The 25,000-nt window shown below is 51.0% G+C and overlaps 1 protein-coding gene and 1 long non-coding RNA gene across 3 annotated transcripts; one reads left to right on the top strand and one right to left on the bottom strand.

Moving 5' to 3' along the window:
• Positions 1-3,766: 3,766 nt before the first annotated feature.
• Positions 3,767-22,540, bottom strand: EMC8 (ER membrane protein complex subunit 8). Its single transcript, XM_007109230.4, has 5 exons — positions 22,050-22,540; positions 13,917-13,993; positions 7,770-7,839; positions 6,948-7,042; positions 3,767-6,419 (listed from the first exon to the last, which is right to left on the bottom strand). Exons 1-5 carry the CDS (start codon positions 22,278-22,280, stop codon positions 6,260-6,262), a joined length of 633 nt encoding a protein of 210 aa, XP_007109292.1. The 5' UTR covers positions 22,281-22,540; the 3' UTR covers positions 3,767-6,259.
• A 64-nt stretch (positions 22,541-22,604) lies between these two features.
• LOC114485364 (uncharacterized) lies at positions 22,605-24,994 on the top strand. 2 transcript variants are annotated; one of them, XR_003678832.2, is made up of 4 exons: positions 22,605-22,758; positions 23,930-24,003; positions 24,245-24,466; positions 24,552-24,994. It is a non-coding gene; the product is annotated as an uncharacterized lncRNA (long non-coding RNA). The 2 variants fall into 2 exon arrangements; XR_003678831.2 differs by having other exon boundaries at positions 22,613-22,758; positions 24,245-24,994.
• The last annotated feature ends 6 nt before the right edge of the window (positions 24,995-25,000 follow it).

Raw genomic sequence — 25,000 nt, 5'->3', positions numbered from 1 at the left:
AGCGCAGCGGAGGAGGGCAGCCGGGGGACGACAGGGGGCCCACTCTACACTCTTCACGTAGCCCTCAGCGCCCAGGGTGCACCCAGGGCCCTCAGCAAACTCGGGTGAGTGTCCTGTGGCGGGGCAGACCCCCGACTACGGGGGCTGTGCTGAGTCTGAAGCCTTGTCCAGAGAACTTCACAAGCACAGGGAGATCTCCTTTTGTTGCACGCTTTGCAGATGCTGCATTTTTTAAAAATTGCAGGTCTGTGGCAACCCTGTGTTGGGCAAGTCTACTGGCACCATTTTCCCCACAACATTTGCTCACTCTGGGTTACATTTTGGTAGATCTCACGGTATTTCCAACTTTTCCACTATCGTTACATTTGTTATGGTGATCTGTGATCAGTGGTCTTAGATGTGACTATTGTCATTGGTTTGGGGCGCCACAGACCACACCCACGTAAGACAGCAAACAATCGATACATCGTGTGTGTTCCGACTGCGCCAAAGACCAGCCGTTCCCCCCTCTCTCCCTCTCCTCGGGCCTCCCTGTTCCCTGAGACGCGACAATATTGAAGTTAGGCCAATTGATAACCCTGCGATAGCCTCTAAGTGTTCAAGTGAAAGGAAGAGTCCCACGTCTCTCACTTTAAATCAAAAGCCAGAAACGATGAGGCTTCGTGAGGAAGGCGTGGGGAAAGCAGAGCCAGAGGCCTGTGGTGCCAGTAATCTGAGTTGTGAACGCAAAGGAAAAGTTCTTGAAGGAAATTAAAAGCACTACTCCGGTAAACACACTGATGAGAAGAGGAGACAGCCTTACTGCCGAGATGGAGAAAGTCTGAGTGGTCTGGATAGAAGATGGAACCAGCCACATTCCCTGAAGCTACAGCCTAATCCGGAGCAAGGCCCCAACTCTCTCCAGTTCTACGAAGGCTGAGAGAGGGGAGGGAGCCGCAGGAGGAAAGTCGGAAACAGAGGTCTGTTCATGAGGTTGAAGGACAGAAGCCGCCTCCGTAGCACGAGAAAGTGCCAGGTGAAGCCGCAGGGGCCGAGGGAGAAGCTGCAGCAAGTCCTCCAGAAGCTGTGGCTCAGGTCATCCATGAAGGTGGCTGCACTGAACAAGAGATGATCGCTGTAGGGGAAACAGCCTGCTACCGGAAGAAGATGCCTTCGAGGACTCTCCTAGCTGGAGAGGGGCAGGCAATGCCTGGCTTCAAAGCTTCAAAGGACAGGCTGACTCTCTCGTTAGGGGCTAATGCCTAACGTTGGGGTGACTTTAAGTGGAAGCCGTTGCTCATTGGCCATTTCAGAAATCCTAAGGCCCTTAAGAATGATGCTAAAGCTACTCTGCCTGTGCTCCATAAATGGAACAACAAAGGATGACAGCACATCTGTCGACGGCACGGTTTACTGAGTATTTTTAATCCCACTGTCGAGACCGGAGGCTCAGAAAAAAAGATTCTTTTCACAAGATCGCCTCTCACTGACAACGCACCTGGTCACCCGAGAGCTCTGATGGCGATGGAGAATGAGATTAATATCGTTTTCATGCTGCTAACACAACTTCCCTTCTGTAGCCCATGGAGCAAAGGGTCCTTTTGACCTTTAAGTCTTATTATTTAAGAGACACATTTCTTAAGGCTCTAACTGCCATAGTGATTCCTCTGATGGATCTGGGCAAAATAAATTGAAAACCCTGTGGAAAGGATTCACCATTCTAGATGCCGTTAAGGACATTCGTGATTCTTGGGACGAGGTCAAAATACCCGCACTGACAGGAGTTTGGAAGAAGTCGATTCCGGCCCTCGTGGACGTCTTTCAGGGGTTGAAGATTCAGAGGAGGAAGGAACCGCAGATGTGGTGGAAACAGCAAGAGAACTAGAATTAGAAGTGGAGCCCGAAGATGTGGCTGAATGGATGCGACCTCATGGCAAAACCAGAACGGATGAGTTCTTATGGATGGACACAGAAGTGGTTTCTTGAGATGGCATCTACTCCCTATGAAGATGTTAAGACTGCTGAAATGACAACAAAGGGTTTAGACTATGACATCAATTTAGTTGATAAGGCAGGGTTTGAGAGGACTGACTCCTATTCTGAAAGATGTTCTACTGTGGGTCAAATGCTATCAGACAGCATTACATGCTACAGAGAAACTGTTCACGGAAGTCAATCCATGCAGCAAACTTCACTGTTGTCTCATTTTAAGTAATTGCCACCGGCACCCCGGCCTCCAGCAACCACCGCCCTGATCAGGCAGCAGCCATAAACACTGAGGCAAGACCCTCCACCAGCAAAAAGATCTTGACTTGCTGAAGGCTCAGATGATGGGTAGTATGTTTTAGCAATGAAGTATTTTAAAATTAAGGTATGTACCTTGTTTTCTCAGACATAATGCTATTGTACACTTCACAGACTACAGTATAATGTAAACATAACTTTTAGATGCACTGGGAAACCAAAAAATTCATATGACTCGACTGCTTTATTTCGGTGATCTGGATCTGAACCCATAATATCTCCGAGGTGTGCCTGTATTCTGAAAAGCAATGATTTACTACAGCCTTACTGACTGTATCTGGAACTTTTCTCAGACAGCACTAAATATGGGATGCTATTCTGCTTTATATGGCAATACAGGTTCAAGCCAAAGGTTTCCTCCACTCAGATCGAAGCGGATGTTCTGCGGGCACTTGTCACACTACTTTGAAAGCAAAAGACCACGGAAAACACAATTTTTGGCAGTTCTAAAGCTGGACTAGATCCCAAGAAGTTAATCTTTAAGGGAAAAAAAGCTCCTTAGAAGAATGGGGATTCATTTTGGAGAAATGCAAAACTTGAAAAGATTTTGCATCCCATTCAAGGAGATCTTAAGCATTTTAAGGAGTAACAACAAGTCAACATTGTGAGGATACAAACAGCAAAGTTATCCCCTGGATTCTGAAGTGTGAACGAAGTCAGATTAACACACCACCTATCTGAGAGGTGGCAGGGGGAGCAGAGACCAACATTTGCTGCCAGGCTTTCTGCTGAACCGAAGAAAAAAATCGAATGCTTAAGCGGCACTGAGTTGATGGAAAGGCTAAAGAAATGTCAACTAGTAAAACGAAAGTCTATTTTAAACTTCAGCTCTCTTCATTAAAATTGCTAAAAATCTCCGCAGGGTATGGAGATTAATGCTCAGGGCTATTTTTCTTGCTTCCACTTAACAGGATGTCACAAAGCAGCTACCGTGTTACGACAGTTCTAATACTAAAACGGGGCAGTTTTGGAAGCAAATATTTTTCTTCTGAGGGCAAAACAAAAAAGGTAGGTCAGAAAAGCTGAAAATGACCACACACAGGAACAAGAGTTTTCCAAGCACGTCCATCAGAAAAGTGAGCCATTCAATCGAAGCTACTTACACAGAACTTTTTACACTGAGGAGGCTCAAAAATACCCGATGCCTGGAAAACTTCAATTACTCAAGATTTCTAACTTGTTTTTTACTCTAGGTCCACTAATTTCATTAGAATTAGCAAAGTCAACTTCTCCTTAGTATACGCCTTGCTTTTTGTCATTTATGCCTACCTTTTCACGTTTAGTATCCTCAGTTCTTAAAGGCAACCATTAGACATGGAAAATGGCATTTTTACATAGACCAGTAATTCCTCTGCCCCATTCACTTCATGATGGATAGATGCTATGGAAGACAGAAAAACGTCCACCAGAATTTTAAGCATACGGCTGGTTCCAAGGGGATATCGCTACACCGCCCCCCTCCCCCGCCCTCCCGCTTCCCCTCCGACCCCTTCAGATTTCAGTAGGAAGGAGTTACTCAGGAACATTCTGACGGACGAAGATCTCTTCAATGTACAAATATACTCTGTGCTGCTCCTTTGAGTCTTTTCTAGGAAAAGGCAGGGTGTGAGTCCATTTCAGTGGCTAACTGCCAGTCTCTCACTTTTACGTTGCGTGGGGAAAAATGAAGACTGTTCTTAGGGCCAGGAGACCGGAGGCTCAGAGCCCACACAGCAAGGCTTGGAGAGGTAAGAGGGAGGGGAGCCCAGCACAAGGCCTGGGGCTCCCCTCAGAGGCTTCTGCTGTCTTTACAAGCATCCAGGACCAGTTATCTGCACTTTGGAAATCTGTTTTTGTTTTTTGCACAGATCCGTTCCTCCCTTCAGAGTATTTAATACGCTTTCTTCTGAAAACATAAGCCTGACTCAGCCATAGACAGGGCGCCTGGTTCTAGGCTGAAATCCATACTGGAGAACGGCACATGTTCCTGGGAAGGTGGTGGCATCGAGAACAAGAATTCCACAAAGAGGTGAAAATGAGGGAAAATAAGACTATCCTTGCAATGCCTCCAAAACTAGCCTTGGCCACACCTTTTGTTCCAAACAGCCCTGCCAGTTCCCCTTGACCTTCACCTGGAGGTAGCACATGTTCATTTTAATCCGAGGAAAAGAGAGCCTTTTCTTTTTCTTTTTAATTTTTACTTTATTTTTATTTATTTATTTATTTATTTTTGGCTGCGTTGGGTCTTCGTGGCTGCGCGCGGGCTTTCTCTAGTTGCGGCGAGCGGGGGCTACTCCTCGTTGCCGTGCGAGGGCTTCTCATCGCGGTGGCTTCTCTTGTTGTGGAGCACGGGCTCTAGGCGCGCGGGCTTCAGTAGTTGTGGCACGTGGGCTCAGTAGTTGTGGCTCGCGGGCTCTAGAGCGCAGGCTCAGTAGTTGCGGCGCACGGGCTCAGTTGCTCCCCGGCAGGTGGTATCCTCCCAGACCAGGGATCGAACCCGTGTCCCCTGAATTGGCAGGTGAATTCTTAACCATTGCGCCACCAGGGAAGTCCCAAGACAGCCTCTTCTGTGGTAAATGCTGGAGATAACTCTTTTCTTTTTCGAAACAAATACAGACCCATCTGGGACTAGACTGTCCACTGCGTTTCACTTGGGCTGGCCCTGGCGTCTAAGTCGAGGAGAGCGAAAAGATAAAGTGTACCGATGCATCCATCACCCCTTCGTCTTCCCCACGTGACTTAAAGTCAGCTTAAAAAGCCAAGGGCGAGCGGGAATTGAAGAAAGAAGAGAGAATCTGGTGGACCAAATAAAGCACATCTATTGTAAGCAATGCTGAAACGTTTCCTACTTATTAAGAGAAAATAGTGAATGCTGTGTCATAAACCTTTTCAATAGATTATCCGACTGTTACAAATTTCCTTCACGTAGTCCAGAAAAAGGCAGTAGCAAAGGTACGGTTCTCTGAACTCTGTGTGAAATAATTCACGTAAAAGAGAAAAAGATGTAATGGAACCATAAAGTTTCCCCATCAGTTTCCTACGACTGGGTTAAAAAGCTTGACTGATTGTTTCAAGTATAATGATTACAGACAGTGCCCTATAAAACTCCAGGACCCTAAGTTTTGTTCTGCTTTTGTTGCTTCAAATACAAAAAAAAATAATTGTTTTGAAGACGTAAATCAGAACCATTCGGATAATCATGCAAGTCAGTCAGGAGTTAGGACCGATTCTTGCCTTTTTAAGATAATCTTAGCACGGTTCCGCTTTTCTTTTGGTTCCACAGGTTTACAAGCTTTCTGGTTGAGGATTATTACACTGTGCTCCCATCCAAGCTGCCTTCCCAACAATGTGTGTTTTTGCCCTTAATGATGAAGGTTTCTCAGGCAACTGTGGCATTATTCCCACGTGTAGAGTCGTGGCAGCAACGGAAGCCTGACAGCGGGGGGGCGGGGTGTGCTGTTCGTAGCTGCAGCCTCCCGACTGCTGACACCAGCACACGGCTCTCAGAAACTGCTCGGCACCGGCACGCCACGTGCCTGCCCGATCCCAGGTCTGGACGATATTAACTCAAACAGGATGAAAACTCACAAACACTCTCATTCGGGTATAAGATCTGGGCCTTTCTTTTTTTTTTTTTTTAAGACAGTTCATAAGCCTTAAAAAGTATTCTCTGCAGATTATAAAAGGTTAGTTAAAATTGTTTAATAGGAACAATCTTGGACAAGCAGAAATAGCTCTGATTTGAAGAATTATAGCAACGCACAACTGGGAAGGCCTCCACAGGGATGGTCAGATGGGACAGTCTATGCCTGTCCTCGAGGCTCTGCATTGGAAAGGTGACTGATGGGACATTCTGCCCTCTCTCAAGGCACACATGCCACTTCTGAACACCGCCAGCTTTCCACACAGGCTATGAGAGATCTTCTTTACATTTAACAATAGCTTTTCTTCTTCAGTGTAGTGGAAATGCCCAGAGACCAGTCACTGAAATCCCTCCCTAACACAGGTGCAGAACAGCTTTATTGATCTCCGGATTTGTCCAGTCATTCCGAATGTCATCCAGGTGGTTATCGAAATCCACGAGCGTTTCGTAGGACCGGCTATCCAGGAGTGACGCCGAGATCCTCTGGGCCTCTGGCCAGTCTTCACAGTAATCACTACGAGGTGAAACAGGAGAAATCAGCCTCTTAACGAAAACAGGTGGCTTTTCAATAGAGTAAACAGGAAACCAGCCACACGCAGAGTGGTATAAAGGAAGACAGTAATGAACACCAGCAAACACGTATGTTTAAACACGTGAAGATGCACGTAAAGAATTTGAAACGTGAAAGAGTCACCCTCCCAGTGAAATTCTGAAAGGGCTGGAAGTAGACGACTGATTACAAATAAACCAAACCAAATGCCTGGAAAGAGGGTTTGGCTTGGGGAGGGGTGCCCCGGGGTTGAGGTGGGAAGACCCTCGAGTGACACTCAGGTTGTCTTGACTGCTTGGAAACCCTGTAGGCCTCGGTCCTCCAGGGGTCGAGGAACTCGCATGACTTCTGTATGAGGTCTGCACATTCCTCTGCAGAAGACGCTAAATTAAAAACCCAGAAGGCTGGGATCAGCTTTCCCGTGGGAGCCGGGTGCCCGGAATGGCAGCGGCACACGCGGCACGGGGGCCATCCTGGGAACAGGGCACTCACTGGTGGGGGTCTCCGCAGCGCCACCTGTTTTCGTGGTGTTCGTACACGTGGATTGTGGGTACCGCGCAGTCCATGGTGAACTTAGTGTTGTCCATCTGCAACGAGACGAAGGACACGCTCGTGAACAGAGCCAGCACTTCTGCCCAAGTCCGCAGGCCCTTCCTCGTGGCTCCCCCAGGACCAGCGTCAACACAGCCCGTGGCAGAAACCCCGCCCCACGGCGCACGACACCACGAGAGCACGGCCCAGGTGTACTGGGTCGCACGGGAGAAACACTAAGCACTTTATTGCTCTTTCACACGCGTGAAGCTTCCAAACTTTACTCCTGCCTTCCCTGTTAGAATCCCACCTGAACTGAGGTTAACAGGGCTCGTGATGAGAGCTACTCACCTACCTGGCTCCCTCCCCGGCTACCTCAGCTGTGCCAGCTAACGTCGTAATTCAACGGTTCTCACACTCGAGCGTGCGTGAGAGTCACCTGGAAGCCTACTGAAACACAGGCTGCCAGGCCCCGAGAATCTGCATTCCTAACCAATCCCCAGGTGGTGCGGCTGCTGCTGGCACGGGGACCCCACTGTGAGGCCTGCTGAGGTGGAGCGACCCCCACCCCTGGAAGTCCGTGCGCCGGGCCAGCAGCGGCCCGTGACTCAGCAACTGCGAGCCTGCAGGTGGGAGCAGGCTGCAAAAGGGGGCCACGGTCCGACGGAGCACCCGCAGAAAGGGAAGCCGTTGACATCAACAGATGAAGCTCCACGTCAGCAAGAGGACGCGCAGCAGCCATCCCGCAAACGGAAGACTCAGGAGCGGGCGAGAGTGACTTACCATGACGAGAGCCGCGTCGCTGAAGCCCTCGGCGATCCTGGAGGCCACCTTTTCCGCGACCTGGTTCGGACTGTGAGGGAAGAACCAGCGAGGTTACCGCATTCCAGTTAACGCCGTGCAACGCTGTCTGCCTAAGGCAGAGTGAACGGCAATGATACAAAGACCGAGGGCACCAGTCAGCTGCCCGAGCTTGTTACGCCCGTTTAGGTAGCTTTCGGTGACTGCGTTCCCCCTGCGGTGACTGGTGAGGACGGGGAATGCCGCGTGGGCCACGCGGAGCACAGGGGAGAGCAGGGCCCTTCCCCCACCAGGAAGCCCTGCGAGGGGATCTTGAGAGGGCGTCTTCTAAACAGAGAGGCTCCCTGGACCCCGGGGCAGAGCGCCACCCAGGGCCTGCAGACAACTGTGCTGCTGAGAGCCGGCCCAGGCCAGCGGCCTCCAGGGCCCACCTTCTCCATCTGCGCCCTTAGCTGCTGGAATCCACTCAGCTGTTTTTCCTTTTTTTTAGTTTTAAAAATTCCTAAGCCACTGCCGATCTTCCCAGCGCTCAGGAGCCTTGCCTGGCTGGCTCTGGCCCCGCGCCCACCACAACCTTGATAAATGGCAACTTTCCACCTTACGTCAATAGAGGGACTTGGAGAGTGGGTCTCACGCGGCCCTGCGCTGCCCCTCCTCCCGCCGCCCACAGGCCCATCCGCTCTGACCTCCTCCTCGGGGCCTTACTTATCTCCCCTCCCCCACAACAGGCCCAGCTCTCGTGTCAAATCTGAGTCTCTTCCTTTTCAGGACAAGAAAATTAACCAGTTCTGTCCAGCCACGGTCCAACTTCTCTTCTGGCTTTCAACCGCATTTCTTCAACTGTTACGCCCGTTTAGGTAGCTTTCGGTGACTGCGTTCCCCCTGCGGTGACTGGTGAGGACGGGGAATGCCGCGTGGGCCACGCGGAGCACAGGGGAGAGCAGGGCCCTTCCCCCACCAGGAAGCCCTGCGAGGGGATCTTGAGAGGGCGTCTTCTAAACAGAGAGGCTCCCTGGACCCCGGGGCAGAGCGCCACCCAGGGCCTGCAGACAACTGTGCTGCTGAGAGCCGGCCCAGGCCAGCGGCCTCCAGGGCCCACCTTCTCCATCTGCGCCCTTAGCTGCTGGAATCCACTCAGCTGTTTTTCCTTTTTTTTAGTTTTAAAAATTCCTAAGCCACTGCCGATCTTCCCAGCGCTCAGGAGCCTTGCCTGGCTGGCTCTGGCCCCGCGCCCACCACAACCTTGATAAATGGCAACTTTCCACCTTACGTCAATAGAGGGACTTGGAGAGTGGGTCTCACGCGGCCCTGCGCTGCCCCTCCTCCCGCCGCCCACAGGCCCATCCGCTCTGACCTCCTCCTCGGGGCCTTACTTATCTCCCCTCCCCCACAACAGGCCCAGCTCTCGTGTCAAATCTGAGTCTCTTCCTTTTCAGGACAAGAAAATTAACCAGTTCTGTCCAGCCACGGTCCAACTTCTCTTCTGGCTTTCAACCGCATTTCTCCAACTTCTTCAGCAAGTTGACGATCCTGTCCCTCTCGCTCCCTTTCCTCACTATGCTGTGCAGTCTGGCGTCTGCCCTCTCACCCCGGAGGGCCAGCACCCCCGAAGCCTCCCTACCGCCTGCCAGGCTCCCGAGGCCCTCCGGCTGGAATCCGGGGCAGCTGGAATCCGGGGCAGGCGGGCCGGCGGCCGGCTTGTTCCCAGTTCCTCTGGCTGCGGTGACCTTTCCCACTTCTTTCCCACCCCGCACCAGGTGCTCCCCTTTGCCTGCTTCATTCTCCCTGCCACCCGCCCCCTTCAGCCTGTCACCGGAGGCATGCGTCTCTACAACTGCCTCCTCACGGGTCTCAATTTCCAGGCTCTTCTCAGAAGATACAAGCCCCCCGTGCTCGGGCTGGCAGACCGGCCTCTCTCACCACGGGACCAGCTACCGTCCCCACCCCGGGAGCAACGCCCTGTGTGCCTTCCATCCCAGGGAACTGTGTGCGCGACGTCCTCCTCACACCCCCCTCCCCTCGCTCACAGCCTTCCCTGTCTGGAAGGCCCTTCGGCGCCCACCTCTGCTTACTCGATTCCTTCCATCTTGAACGCCCAGGAAACACCATCCTCTCCGGGAAGTCTTGCCAAGCTGCCCCAGATGAGGTCCATTTGTCCCCTCTGTAAACACTGAAGCCTTGGTATGCAGTTGTCTTTTTGTGCATCTTTTCCCCCTGCACAATTAGTCTCAGCTTTTTGAAGCAGGGACAGAGCCATAAAGAAACACACTATACAATTACGGTCCTTTCTTTGTGATTGAGGTGAAAAAAGCAGGTTCAATGCTTTATAAAAATAAGTTTATCTAATTATTCTATTTTCACTTTTAAAATTGAGAATTTATAGAGATGTGTGATTATCTGCAGTATCATGTTAAGAAAAATGAAACAAAAAAACAGTTTAATAGAGAAAGGACCCCAGGAATTCTTGTCCCTCAGGTCACCCCGGAAAGCCCTCAAAGTGAAGGCAGCGCTTCACAGGAGTTGGCAAGTGCCGAGTTCCCGTAGCGGGACCTGCTGATTCCCTCGCCCACCGTGGAGAAGGCGCGCCCCATGACCACCCGAGTCTTTGCGGGTCCTCACTCACTCACACCTGAGGCGTGAAGGGAAACGAAGTCAGCATTTGCTAAGAGACTGATCTTCTCCCTAGGAGCATTTGCCACAAAGAAACTGGCAAAATACTATTATCCTAACGCTTATGATTATCATGGTACTTGGTGACTTTTATTGGGAAGGGGATCGAGAAACATTTATTATGTTTCATTTCAGATGCCCCCAAACTCACACTTAACGTGTTCTTTTGAAAGAACTTAAAACTTACAGTAATTAATGAATTGCCAAAGTATTTCAAAGACCTACCAATTTTGTTTACCTCTTATTTGTATTCCACACTTAGTCTCTAACCCCGACCTGCTCCGCTCCTAACGTCAGATTGTCACATTGTGACAGTCACGTCAGTACTTTGTCTCCAACTAGGCTGTGCAAGTCCTTGTTCCTGTGAACAGTCAGCTGCCAAATACAACGGTGGGGACCCTGGAGACGGAAGCCACTTGCCAATCCCCCTTCCCCACCCACACAGAACTAGGCATCTGCCTGTGACTGAGATCTTACATTTACATCTAAAAGCTCCTTACTGAGCATCTACCTCAGGCCAAGGCACTGGACCTGGTACTGAAATCTAGCCCTCAGGAAATGTTCATCATGAAGCAAAGCTCCAGCAATTATGAAATGATCAAATAAAACTTGATGGGATAACCTGAAGTTTAGGAAACGACTAAAACAGTTACAAACACCTTAGAGTTCTTTTTCTCAGATTAAAACAGTGACTGAATGATCCTTTTTTAAAAAAGGTAATCACAGGACTAGTAACAGGACCGGCCTCTACTTGGAATCAAACACAAGGTTAAGCACGCTACATGTGGCTTTGTTCTGCCTTCCTCACTACCACTCTCCAAGGGATGAACTCTTTAGCTCCATTTTACAGACAGGACCACTGAGGCCAAAGTGGTCAATCAGTAAGTCACTGAGGACTTGAATCCAAGTCTAACGCGGCTCCAAAGCTTATGCTGTGAGACGATGTGAATCAGCCGACGTTTCTAAAAGAGGAGCAAAATTTTAGCTAGGCGCGGCTGAAGAGAGAAGGGAAGGTTTTCCAGGTAAAAGCAAACGGTACTAAAGAAGGAGGTCAGCGTGATCCCAGCTTCTGCGCTTCCCGGCTGCGTGGCTTTGGTGCAGCGAGCGCCTCTGGCTGGACCTTCTTCAGCTGAGTGTCCTTGGGAGGACTCGCAAGGACGACACCAAGAAGCCCCAGGCCAGGCACAGTGGTGGTGGCTGGAGGGTTACTCCAGGCGCGCTGGAGGGGTGGCCTAGACCCCGGAGCATGACCGAGGCTCACGGGGTCAGAAGGGACCCAGAGGGTTACTGGACACACTCGTCTCACCGCCCACCACGCTCTCTGCAGATCTCACCAACGGCTGCTAGGCACTTAGCCACTGACTTCAGTGGGAGAATGAAGGCCTCCTGAGCAGAGCAGGTGAAGGACCTGGGAAATTCTAGAAGGTGTGAAGAGCATGAAAGTGGTGTCTGAGCAAGGTAATTCTAGGCTGGGCTGCAATGAGGTCTGACCAGAGGCAGGAAGATGAGGAGGCCATGAGCCAAGTGAGGCAGCGGAGGGGAGAGCCTGTGCGGGCGCGTCTGGGGGCGCAGGAGGAAGGAAGCCAGCGCCATCACCTCTGGCCCGGGCTCCTCTCCTTCCTGCGGGAACAGCTGCGGGACAGTACTGTCGGCTTCCGGGAAACCTTCCAAGGACGGCTCCCCACTGCTTACAAAATAGTGACATGCCTCACAGCCGTCAGGGTGGCCTCACCTGCTGACGCCCCCGGTGCGTGCGCCCCACGCTCCTGCCGGTTTCCACCCGGCGTCTGCATCGCGCTGTCCCCCCTCCGCACTCTTCCCTCCGCTCTCCACGTCTGCATGTGACAGGACCCTGCCACGCGCAAGCATCCGGTTCAAACGACGGCCCTCCCCGAGGGCCCCTCTGGTCACAGCAATGGACTCAATGCCTGCCTGCTCCTGCTGGACAGCCCTCCGTACCACCCTCCCGGCATGGGGCCTGGGGGCCTGCACCACAGGCCTAGGTTTCGGTGTCTTTTGTGTCAATCCAGCAACTCGAGGGCAAGGGCCAAGAGTCCAGCTTGGCTCAGCACAGAGCTTGGCCCGGGGCAGGCGCTTTGTGCCCTGCAGTCTCTTTCGTGTAACAAAGACCAAGACTGACACCGGCCAAGAATAGGCCATGAACAGGCCCCAGCTCATCAGCACCCGGAAGGCAGGTGGGCTCAAAAGGAAGGCGTGGTCAACAAAGAGATGCACCGGAGAGAGAGCCCGAACTGGCAGCGGGCGGGAAGGGCGCGGGAGCCAGGCTTCAGAGGGCGCCCCTGCGCCGTGGCCCACGCAGAGGCTTTCACAAGAGTCGTTCTGAGCCCAGCGCTGCGCCGGTGACCCTGTCTCCCCCTGAGTCCCGACTGGGCCCAGTCCTCTAGGGCAAAACGGCTTCCATCCCTGAAGTGTTTCATCAGCTTACTGTATTATGGCCCTAATGCTGTGGGTCCAGCCTCTTGCCTTTGCTGGGCGAGCGGATGTGACTCCAGGAGACACTTCGGTCTGGGGTCCTTCACCGCGTCCCAGGCCGCCTGGCCACGTGAGGGAAGCGTGCGAGGGCACCCCGGCTTCTGCCTCTGGCTTTCGGCTGGTCAGGGTGCTGATTCCTCTGGGACTCGGCCTGTGAGGTCCCACCAGGCTGGCTGCTGGTCGTATCCCTTGACCAGAGGGCACTCTTCTCCTTGGGCCGGACTTCTTGACCCAACCCCTCCTCACCCCTTCTGGCAGCGCAGGTACCAGCTTTTGTCACCAGCTCCAGGTGACTGCACCACCCTCTCGTGAGTTCTCTTACATACCGTTCACACCTCTGGAAACAACCGCCTTATTAAGTCCTCCACAAATTATCCTAACTACAGGGTGTCAAGTGTTTTCCTGCTGCGACTCTGATGCAGAAATAAAGCAAAGACCTCAGCTTTGCTCATTAGTGAGAATCACAGTGGGTGCAAAGAGCCAGATAAAAGAAACCGGAACCGAACATGAAAGAAGCAGCAAACACCACATTTTCATCAAAGTGTCAGACCTTAAGAGCAGCAAACCTAAAAGTTACTCTTTTTTTAACTCCCCGAAAGAGTGGAGTTCTTTCCTAATGCTCTGCCCTACATCATTCCCACCTTGGGAATGGGAAGCAAGACACAGCTGAGTGGGGACAGAAACAGGAGGCCCCGGACTGTTGCTTGCATCATACGAATTCCCTTCAAGCAAAATAAAGAAGATACGGAACAGAATCCCAACGTTAATATAAACGTTTAGAATTACTGTTGTTTGGAATGGCCCATACGGCAGCCCCCCTGGAATACTATAAACTAGCACAGGGGGCCCAGAGGGGTTCTAACAGATTTCGCATCCTGAGACCACAGAGGTCAAAACACGTCTCAGAGATCATCTCCCTCACACTATCATTCTTTCAGACCACAGAGGGGTTTTGCATGGACATACCTGGCATCCTTTACTCGTTCGTTAGCTTGATAATAACCGGCAATCACATAGCTATTATCTTTGCACCATGAATCAATCTGAAAGAAGAACAAAATTGGGGAAGAAAAGGTGAATGATTTTCCCTTAAATATCAAGTCTCAATAAACAGAGGGAACCGCCCCCCCCAACCCCGGGATGCTGGGACAAGTGAGATATAAGCCCTGCATCCTCCTCCCTACAAGAATGAAACGGGGGAGTTCCCTGGTGGCCTAGTGCTGAGGATTCCAGGCTGTCACTGCTGTGGCCCGGGTTCAGTCCCCGACTGGGGAACTGAGATCCTGCCAGCCGAGCAGCACCGCCAAAGAAAAACCACACAAGAATGAAATGGGTATTCAGGGGAAAGAAGGTCACCCCAATTTGCTTTCCACAGTCCACGTGAGGCCAGAGAAAGCAAAGAAGAGCCTGGGCTCCCACTCTCACTGAGGCGGGGTGTCTTCCCACAGAGGAGGACCCTGTAATGACTGGGGAGGGTGGGGCTGGACACGAGGAATGACCTCCTCCCCCAGTCCCAGCAGAAGGCCCCAGGGTAGACATCTATTAAACGGGTGCAGTGCCGTGGGTGAGCTGAGACCAGAGTTAGCCACCTTCTCTGACAATAGGAAGCACTACGGCATTCTGGGGCTTGAATAAGCCTTAAGATCATTTAACTCAATCCTTCACAGATAAGCAAACTAAAAAGCTCGGAGAGGGTCTAAGTTTGCACAGCCAGGTAGCACAGCCAGCCTGGGAATATAAGTCTGTTTCAAAGCCAACTGCTTTAATACTGTATCTCAGTATTCCTAGCAACACACCATGAAAACTCCATCACGCCGGGATGTGGGGGGTAAACCGGCATGCGCATGCGCGCGCACGCCCGTCCCTGTGGCAAGTTTTCAAATGGGAGCACGGCAGCGGATTTTTAAAGTTTTTTTGTTTTATAATGCCACTCTTCTCTCATCAGATTCAGCATCCCGCAGGTCTAATGCTATTATTAAAAGCAACAAAAAGTCATCCTGTTTTGCCATAATGGAATTTTAATAATACACTGCAGTAAATTCTATCCTCAGTCTGCAAAAGAAGAGATAAAATTGATCCCCGAGTTTTTCAAAGTAACTGGTTAAAAATGTTTTTCTTTGCTTTCTTATTTTTTTCCTTTTTTAAACATAGCTCTACTGCTGTTTTTCTCAAATTCTGGTTTGGGTCTCCAACAGTCTCCTTTATGACTAAAAGCAGACATTACCGAGTGGTTAACAGACCAAGGTTCCCTCGCTCACACAAGGATTAGAATAATAAATCTGGCTTCCTAAGAGCTCACAAATTACCACATTGGGGCAAAACCAAGGCTCAGTGAACGAATTAGACGTTTTGGTCATCCACTCAAAAGACGAGAGCCATGTCTACAAAATATTTATAATGGCTCTTTCACCGTAACTTTGATGCAAATTATTCCACAATTACTTATATTTTGTTTCTATCGCCTCTTAAAGGAATGAGTTCTAGAAACTCTCTATTGCTGCTTACAGCAGCAAATTCTTTCATTTCCTTCTAAATGTATCTCTACGTGGTATCAAAGGGCATAGCCCTGTTCTAAAATCTGGCATTTGGCCCCATTCCCTGAACTCAAACCCATAAGTTAGCCCATCCTTTAGTGTAGCCCGCTCAGTCTTTGTTTCTGATCAAAGACTGGTCTCGAGTGTGTCCTCACTTGAGGTGCCCCTCTCCCAGCCCTGTGGTGTGGGCCGTTCTTATATCCAGAGTCACAACTACAGATGGTATCCCGAGTTTGGCTACTGTCCTGGCTTCCTAATGCCCTTGTAACAAGTTACAAAAACTTAGTGGCTTAATACAACACAAACTTATCTTGCAGGTCAGAAGTCTAAAATGGGTCCGCTGGGCTGATTCCTTCCGGCGGTTCTAGGGGAGAATTCGTTCCTTGCCTTTTCCGACACCTAGTGGTCACCACATTCCTTGGCTGGTGGCTGTATCGCTCTGACCTCTGCTTCTGTCACAACTCTTTTCTCTGACTCTTACCCTGCCGCCTCTTATGAGGACCCTTGCGACTACACTGGGTCCATCAGATAATCCAGGATAATCACCACATCCCAAGATCCTTAACTTAATCTCATTTGCAGTCCCTTTTGCCATGTAAGGTTACACGTTCACAGGTTCCAAGGACTAAGGTGTGGACATCTCGGGGGGCCATTTTTTGGCCCACCGCAGCTACGTTTAATGTAAGTATAAGATAGTTATTTTCTGCGGCTGCTAACCTGGCCATCGCCAGCAGCAGTCCCTTTTTTATGGCCATGCTGCGCAGCTTGCGGGATCTCAGTTCCCTGACCAGGGATCAACCCGCGCCATGGCAGTGAAAGCCCAGAATCCTAACCACTACGCCACCAGGGCCTCCCACGGCAGTCCTTAGTGAGCAGCCTAAGCTGCTCCCAGATCCCTTTCCTGGGCTGAAGGTAACGGGTTCAGGACTCAATCCCTAGCAAACACGTGTCACCTTGTACCTGCACTGAGAGAGCAGAGAAGTCACTTGACACGAAGCACGATTCTCGTGACAAACACAATGCACACCTCAACGTACACGCTACCTAACGGGGGGTGAACTCCTGTATGTAAAACTCCAAGGGTCTAAGCAAATTCCAGCAGAAAAATAATGTCATGACCTTGAACTTCTAGTGGAACTCTTTTTAAAAAAAATTTATTTATTTTATTTATTTTTGGGTGCATCGGGTCTTCGTTGCTGCACGCGGGCTTTCTCTAGTTGCGGGGAGCAGGAGCTACTCTTCGCTGCAGTGAGCGGGCTTCTCATCGCGGCGGCTTCTCTTGTTGCAGAGCACGGGCTCTAGGCTTGCGGGCTCAGTAGTTGTGGCACGTGGGCTTAGTTGCTCTGCGGCATGTGGGATCTTCCCCGACCAGGGCCAGAACCCGTGTCCCCTGCATTAGCAGGCAGATTCTTATGCACTGCGCCAACAGGGAAGCCCTTTTGTTTTTTGTTTTGTTTTTTTTTTGGTAATGCCGCATGGCGTGCTGGATCTTAGTTCCCTGACCAGGGATTGAACCTGGGACCCGGCGTTGAAAGCGCTAAGTCCTAACCACTAGACCACCAGGGAGCTCCCTAGTAGAACTCTTTGAAGAGGCTGTCCGAAAAGTGAACCAGGCACAAAAGCTCTGGCTTGGCTTTAGAAACCTTTCAACGATTCAAAAAAGAACAACCAAGTTAAGTCTGGATGCCTGCGACAGGCATGCACACCCTGTCCACAGCTGTCCAGATTCAGGCACAAGTGGCCCCCAGTTGAGGAACGGAGAACTGGCCATCAGAGCTCACAGAGGTAGCATAAACAAGTTTCAGTGGAACCAGACCTCATCGGTGAGAGTGACCCGGCGGACAGTAAGAGCCAGGCTGTGGGAGGAGGCGAGCAGTGTGGACAGTCGGGAGGGTGGCGGTGGGGCAGGCAGCTCTTGAGGGCCCTCAGAATCCTGAAGTCAGCCCAAACGGCTTGTTAATGAAAAGCCCAAGCAGATTTATTTAAGTGGCAGCTTATACAGTAAAGGCAACTCGCTCCCTCCCAAGTGGGGCAGGACAAGGCAAAAGAACTGAGAAGCTGTCTGACCGCTGTTCTCAACGAATCCGCTTCCATCTTCCTTACCTTGCTGCTAAGATGCCCTACTCCCGTGACGCATCTTGTGAAGAATCAAAATGAAAAAGTTCAGGACAACACTCTGAAACTCGTCAAGTGACTCTGAAAACGGGGTCCAAATCCTGCATTTCCTTATGTAGTTTCTTTTCCTTTTCAGAGGGAAAGGAGGACACTTTCACCTTGGCATAAGTCTGCCACCCTCTGTTCAATGCCCTTTCAGGCTCGTTCCATTCCAGACACATAGGAGAACTACTAAAGGCCCTGGGCCCAACTCATCTGTTCCCAGTTAGACCGCACAAAGAACGCAGCTTCTCTCGGCAAACTCGCTAATATTTGCATGTATGAGGCACTTTGTAATTTTCAAAGCATCATCACCCACCTCATGTGGCTGTATAATAGCCATGAAGTAGGCAAGGCAGGGAGCTGATAAGAGCCACCCCCAGCAGGGCGTTGCTCCCATGTTTGCCACTTACAAGCTGGGTGTGTCTGTCAGCCTCCCTGTCTGCAGCAATGAGCAGGCCGTGGCTTCTAAAGGTAGAGGGGTTGTTAGTTTCACGGAGAAGAAAAGCACCTTCTCAAGTCGGCTGCTGATTCTTCTCTGGCAGGAAAGGAGCTGGCTCCAAGGAGGAAAAGCTCTGGAGGTACATGGCATGGGGACAGAGGGTGAAGGTCAAGGGGAAGAACTGAAAGGAGAACCCAGAGCAGCCAGCTCCCTCTCCCAGGCCAGCACATTTATGTTCTGGAGAGAAAAAGGGGCAGGAGGAAGCAGGGCGCTGCGCCAAAAGCCAGAGGGGCAGCAGCCTGTGCAGATGAGTAGCGAAGGCACATATGGAGGCAGCAGAAAGAATTCTAGACCGAAGTCACGGTGCCTAGACCAACCGGCAAAGAAGGAAGTCATTGGAGCAGAATGTAATGAAACGCAGCGCCACAGCACCAGGAAACCACCGACAGGGGAAAAGGACAAAGAGGCTTAGGGAAACAGCAGGTTTATGCTAATTTCCCCACTGACATTTTATGGGTTTTTGCTTTTAGAAATAATTCCATCACTACCTACGTCAAAGGGTTATAAGGATAAATTAACAGGCATAAGTACTTAAAAAAAAATAGAAAGCACCCAGAAATGCAAGGATTTTTTTTAATGGAAAATTATAATGAAAAGCCTTGCAAAGGAATCTGATGCTGCCCTTTGATGGACTGCATATCAAGTCAGTCTTTCCCACTTATCAAAAATAACTCAATACGAAACGCCCTGAATAGAAACAAGCTGTGAGAATTAGGCCTCGTTTATACAGTTGTATGGATTTAGATGCTTTATTAAAACTACATCTTCTATAGCTGATAAACCATGGCTCCATACACTGAGATTTTTCACTGCCTTCAGGTTATAAAGTTGCTAAGTCAAAAGCTGAATGATATAAACTTAAATATCTTAATTGTAATAGAAAATTTGTGGATGGACTCAAAGTGCAAATTTTCCTTTATAACTTTATTTTGAAAGTTATTTAATTTGTACTCAGTTGACCTCTTTCTCGTAGTTTTCACATTCTGAGTCTATGATTCAAAGTTTTGATCAACAGAAGAAAAGTAAGCACACCACCCACCGCTGCTTGGCAAGGATAAAACTTCGGCTGTTCGTTTCTACTGTTTGAAAAGAAGCTAAGTGCAGAGAATCTAGTTTGCGCTTCATTTTGCTGGACAGGAGACTCAAACACTGAAGGCACATTTGGGGACACGCTGGAAGGTGGGTCTGGAGTGCAGTGTGCGGCAGGCGGTGCAGGGGGAGCAGGGTCAGAACAAGGTCTCAAGCAGTGCCCCTTAACAAGCCGTGGCAGTGGGCCCGTCTTAAGAGTCAAGTCCCCTCTGGGCCTCTTCCCTCCCCAGGTAAATGGTGGACACAGCCCTAATCCTGGGGGAAAACTCAGGTAAAGGCGACTCAGATGCAGTGGCTTAGAGTTAGCATATTTAATTCGTTCAAGTATTGCATTTATATCTTGTGATAGGAACATAACCCTTTAACTCTGTAAAGCTTACTTAAGAATGAAAAGAATTAATCCTATTTTGACCATTCCAAGTGAGGTTCAAGTTTGCCTTTAAGATGCTCTTTGATTATTTGTGATGGGATTTTCTAGGGATTTAAAGCAACACACCTTTTCCTCCTACCCACCCTGGCTCCACCTTGGTTAGTCTGCTGACTTCCCTTCTTCCACCCTCCCCGCAGAAGCTGGAGTTCCTCAGGTGTCTGTCCATGGCTCTCTACTCATTACACACAGGCCCAGACAATAGCACCTGCTCTCATGGCTTCAAAAGTCATTGAGAAGCTACTGGTCCCCCACCTATGTCTCCAGCCCACCCATCTTCTGAGTTTCAGACCCATTTTTCAGCTGTCAACACTAGGTCATTTTCCCTCAACGAATGGTGCCTCTGTCCTTCTGATGCTTAAGTCAGAAACAGAGGTGTGTCACCCTTGCTTCCTTTTCCTATGTCCCCACACGATTAGTCACTGAATGCTGTGGATTCTCCCTCCGGGCTCTCGCTGGTCTGTCTCCGCTGCTTCCACAGTGCACTTAGTTTAGGCCACCTCTCTGCCTCTAGTATGATATACACTCCTGTTTCCAACATCCTCTTTGCTGCAGGCTGGGGCAATCACTCCAAGACACAAATGTGACCATGCAACTCTCCTCCAGTGGCTTCCCTGTCCTCACGATGGAGCCCAAACTCCTGTGTGTGATCTGCAAGGTCCTCTACAATGAAATCTGCCCACTGCTCACCTCTCTCCATGCCAGGTCGCTTTATACTCTACACTCCAGCTCCTCCCTCAACACCCCTCCCCCCATTCTCTCCTGGCCTTGGCACATGCTACTCCCTCGGCCTTGAGTCGTTTTCCTCCATCCCCTGAAGGAAGGCTGGGTTCGTTGAACCTTCCCCACTTTCTGCTTAACTCCCGATATGGCGCTTATTCTTCGCTACTGTACTTGTCCGCTTGGTACAACTTCAACTGCTAAGCGGGTACGGTGTTTGATCCATAGCCATATCCCTCCCCGAGCACAGGCCTGACACTACTGGAGAACTGAATAATCCTGCATTAATGGTACTGGTTAATCTAGTTCCCGCAAGTGAGTGCACTTCACATATCCAATCACCACGCAATTCCCTTGGTAACAAAATAATCAAGACAGGTGGTTGAAAAGACTTGAAGTAAAACAGACACGTGCACACCCCAGGGATGTACTGGTACTGACAAGCTATTTCTTCAGGAGCTAAAATGGTTGATTTTATAGATATCATTTACTTCTTATCTATCTCCTGCCCCAAGATGATATGAAGAAATTCAGACGACTCAGTTTAACAGGCATTCAAAGATGTGCCCAGTAAGCTTAGGCGAGGACCGTTTGTCTAAAGATACTTGCTGCTTACCAAGAATTTACATGGGTGTCATAATTAGGTAAATTACAAAACGGATTCATTTTACTTGTTGGGAGGTATAAAGGACTTCTACCTACACCTTCTCAAACTTAACTACTTTTTGCATAATCAACTAATTTTTTTTAGTATCATAGTTTACATGTATATGAAAAACTGTACCTCAAGCCAGGCAGGTCTGAGTCTACAGTTTATTCTTCCCTAAGGTTTCAACTCAAATTTATAGGTGGTCTTTTTTCCTTTATGGGCCACCATACCTCAACAAGCACTGCCTAGGATTCAATGACCAGCCAGTCTATCCCTATGCCACATCTTTTCTCACTGTACTTCAATAGACCAGTCGCGAGCAGACCCACAGAAGTGTGCGGGCCGGAAGGCATGTCTGCTCCGGCTTTTAAATTCCACAAACCTGCCACCTGCGGGTTTTAGCTTTTAAAACCACGGGTGCATTCTAGATGTCACTAAGGAGGCCAGACAGGCTTCCCTTACAAAGCGCTCAGGCGCATTCTCGGGCAGCAGCGCCCCTGAGGCCAGCTCGCTGCCTCTAAACGCGTCTCCACCCTCGGGGTCCGGGGCACTAACGTCGGAAGAACCGCAGCCTTTACACCCGCGGCAGACACGGATCCGGCCCCGCGAAGGTGCGCAAGAGCCAAGCCGCCGTCTCAAAACTTCCCGTGACTCAAAAGCCTAAATACAAACGCTGTCGAATCATCGCTCAGTTAACGACGGCTTGTTTCCATAAAGGATACTGGTGTGAGAAAATTAACGTATTATTCGTTTTAGACGCCTAAAGCGTCTAAAAACACCCAGGACGGTTAAGATCGCTCCTAAGGCCGCTGCCACTCCGAGCTGCCATCTGCGGGGCCTTGCTAAGTGCAGGCAAAGTCCTATGCGCCCTCGTGGGTCGTCCGTTCGTGGTCACGGCTACCTCGGGGGTGGTTCTAGACTCCGGCTGGAGCACTGTGAGCTTCCAGCTGGGCCTGCTCGGAAGCTGATCGCCAGGCGGTCTCCTGCCCTGATGATTCCGAGGCAGGACCCTTCCCGCGCTTACCAGGGTGAGGGCCACCTCCAGCATGGGGGCGAGGGCCAGGGTGCCGTGGAAGAGGGGTATACAGTCCACGAAGAGGGTGTGGTGGGCACCCGGGCCGCCCAGAGGAACGTGCTCCTTGCGCGGCTTCTGCTTCTCGGCCACCAACAGTCCGTTGACGGCGCAGTGTGGGTACTTGGCGCCGTGCAGCACCATCTTGCAGTAGGCCTGGGTGGTCAGCTTCACCCCGGGCATGGTGAGCCCGGGAGGGCCCCGGAGGCCCGGCGCCGGCCGAGGCCTGGATCCGCTGCCCGGCCGCGCGGCGCCTCAGGGGAGAAGTGGGACGAGGCGGCGGCTGCCTGGCGCGGTCCCGCGGCTGGCGGGGGCCCCCACAGGCCAGGCCCCGCTCGGGCTCGGCTCCTCTCGACGCCGGCTTCCCCACCGGAGAGACCGAGGAGCCCACGTCAGACTCCCCTCGCGCTTCTCGCCGGGCGCCGCCGAAAAGCTGTCTCTTAGCGGCCGCCGGAAAGCAGCCCGGCTCTGCGTTTTACGACGTTCGCGGCGCCCCCCGACTTCCGGTCCTGTGACCTCCAGTGCGGTCGGGCGCGGGGTGGGGTCCTCCTCGATCCCGTGGTGCTCCGCGGCGCGGCCTCGCTCTCTTCCGGTCGTGAGTAGCCGGGGCGTAGAGGGCGGTCGTTGGCGGGCCCGGTGAGCAGCGGCTGGGCTGCGGCAGGTGAGGCGGGCGGCGGCCGTTCTGCGCTGCGAGGCTGCTGAGGGTCGGGCGCAGGGAGCCGTCGGGCCTGCGTGCGCGCCGCGCGGCGCCAGCAGGAACCGGCGCTGGGCCTCCGATCCCGGTGACATTGAGGCCGGCCGGCGGGGGCTCCGGGCTCCGGAGCCGCCGGGTGGCGGTCTCTTTGCCTCCCAGAAGCATCGGCCGGTCCTCGCCTGCGCTGCCGCGGCCTGGCTTCGGCTCTGACCTTGGAGCGTCCGCTGGCCGCGGGCGCGCACCCTAGGGCAGGTCGCTTTGCGGGCTCCCGGCCACCCTTTCAGACGGTGCTGCGCCACCGCCCCGGGTGTAACGGGGTTCAGGGGCAGGCGTTCGGCGTCCGCCCACGCGCGGGCCAGGCGGGGGAGAAAACATGGGAGACGGGAACGAGTTCAGCCCTGATGTCATGCTTCTGTTCATTCTGCCCGTAATGGGTATTTTCTGAATGCGTTTGGGATCCTTTTCGTCATCGGTGGGGTCCCCTGAAACGTCCAGTTTTAAGGGAGGGGGAGGTAGGGGAGCTAGGCATGATTCAGTGAAGGCCCAGGTGACAGGTGGGTCATCCAGGTCCTTCGTTGTCCTGCAGGGTTTGGAAGTGGCCCAGGGCTCTGTTTGCAGCCTTTCTCCCGGGTTTCTCTTTCCTGTCTTGTGCACCTATTAGGTCTTAAACCAAATAATGAAGGCAGTGCGTGCCACCGTCCCTTTGAACTGTTGACTTTTTTTCGCTGAACAATGGAGCCCATCATAGCAGCACAGTCTAGCTTTTCCAGAGTCTTCTTTAAAAATGTTTTTCTCTTTGCTTTGTAAGAAAGCCAGTGTTTAAAAAACAAAAGCAGAGAAACGATATGCAAAAAAACCCCCAAACCCAGTTTTCTCTGAATTGCCTTAAGTGTATGCATATGGTGCTTGGTTTATAATGAGGCTCCGTTAAAACGTGCAGACTGCTGAGAAAAAAAACCTCATCCTGGGTTAATTTGTGAATTCAGAGTCAGTAAGGAAGAAGGGGTCAGTTATGTTAGAGGGGAGAAGAAGAAAAAAGAATTGCATTGACTTCCAAAATGCATTGGGGCAAAAAGAAGAATCATTCCTAATAGGTGTTTACGCTTACTCATAAAGAAGGTGCATTTTTATCTTTCAGAATGTTGGCTACCAGAGTATTTAGCCTAATTGGCAAGCGAGCAATTTCCACTTCGGTGTGTGTACGGGCACACGGTAAGTGTAACCTTTCTTTTTGCTCTGCTCTGTTTAAGGCCCTGTGCTGGAGTTTCAAACACAGAGGGCTGAGATGGCCAAGGTCCTGATCACGATGTTGAGGAACTTGAGGGGAGGTATAAGTGTTTTAATGGGGCATACTTCTAGATTAGAGAGTATTTATGAATCATACTGAATTCTGGTCTGGGTCTTTGCTTATACTGATGTTTTCCCCCTTTTCCTTCCCTTCCCATATTTTCAGGTTCAAGTTCAAGTTCCACCCCTTTTAAGAGATTCCCCACTGTACCGGACTTTAACACTCTCCCCCTCCGACAAAACTCCCAGCCACTTACCTTGAACACGGTTTACGTTATTGGGACAATGGAAGGGAAGGAGCTTGGACTTCCTCGCCTGAACTGGGTTTAATCTCATTTCTACCTTGGACTAGTTACTCAAGTTTAGGAACGTGTTTTCTCACGGAAATGTATGTAAACAGCTTAGTGCAGTGCCTGGCACATAGCAAGTTTAGTTTTGCATTTATCAAGCATCTTTGTACTTGTCCCTGTTAGGCACTTAGAGTAAAAGAATATGAGATATGCAATCAACCCCCAAGAATGTGTGCAGTCTGGAGAGGGAAGATACATGAAGGCAGCGCTTCAGTAAGAGACGGACCCCGAGGAGAAACATTTAGCCTGGCCTCTAGGGTACAGGGGAGGCTTCTGGAGGAGAGGGCTTGCTCTGCTGAAGGGCTAGTAGGTTTAACGTCACATTCCAGAGGGGAGCGGCATCCAGTCAGAGGGACAGCAAGCGGGAGGGGGAAGCGCCAGTCAGTGTGGCAGGTTGTGTTACTGAGGGGTCGAGGGCAAGGCTTGAGTGGTGGGTGATAAAGAGAGCAAGGCTTATGTATCCAGGGGCTCCAAAGCTGCTGCCTGAGTTGCTTTGTGTATGAATTTTTCCTTGAAGTTGTGTCCTTTAATTGGCAGTACTGTCGTCTTACATTTCTCTATATTATTGATAC

This window comes from Physeter macrocephalus, unplaced genomic scaffold (assembly GCF_002837175.3).
Source record: "Physeter macrocephalus isolate SW-GA unplaced genomic scaffold, ASM283717v5 random_1259, whole genome shotgun sequence".
Classification (NCBI taxonomy): Eukaryota; Metazoa; Chordata; class Mammalia; order Artiodactyla; family Physeteridae; genus Physeter; species Physeter macrocephalus.
Note: the sequence above shows the minus strand (reverse complement) of the source record. Positions and strands in the feature narration are given on the sequence as shown.

What these genes read in the sequence shown, in the direction of transcription:
- EMC8 (XM_007109230.4), bottom strand. Translation starts at nt 22,280, where the DNA reads ATGCCCGGGGTGAAGCTGACCACCCAGGCCTACTGCAAGATGGTGCTG. An exon ending in TGGAGGTGGCCCTCACCCTG is followed by an intron (nt 13,994 to 22,049) that starts GTAAGCGCGGGA and finishes TTCTTCTTTCAG; the next exon opens with ATTGATTCATGGTGCAAAGA. An exon ending in GCGACGCGGCTCTCGTCATG is followed by an intron (nt 7,043 to 7,769) that starts GTAAGTCACTCT and finishes GTCTCGTTGCAG; the next exon opens with ATGGACAACACTAAGTTCAC.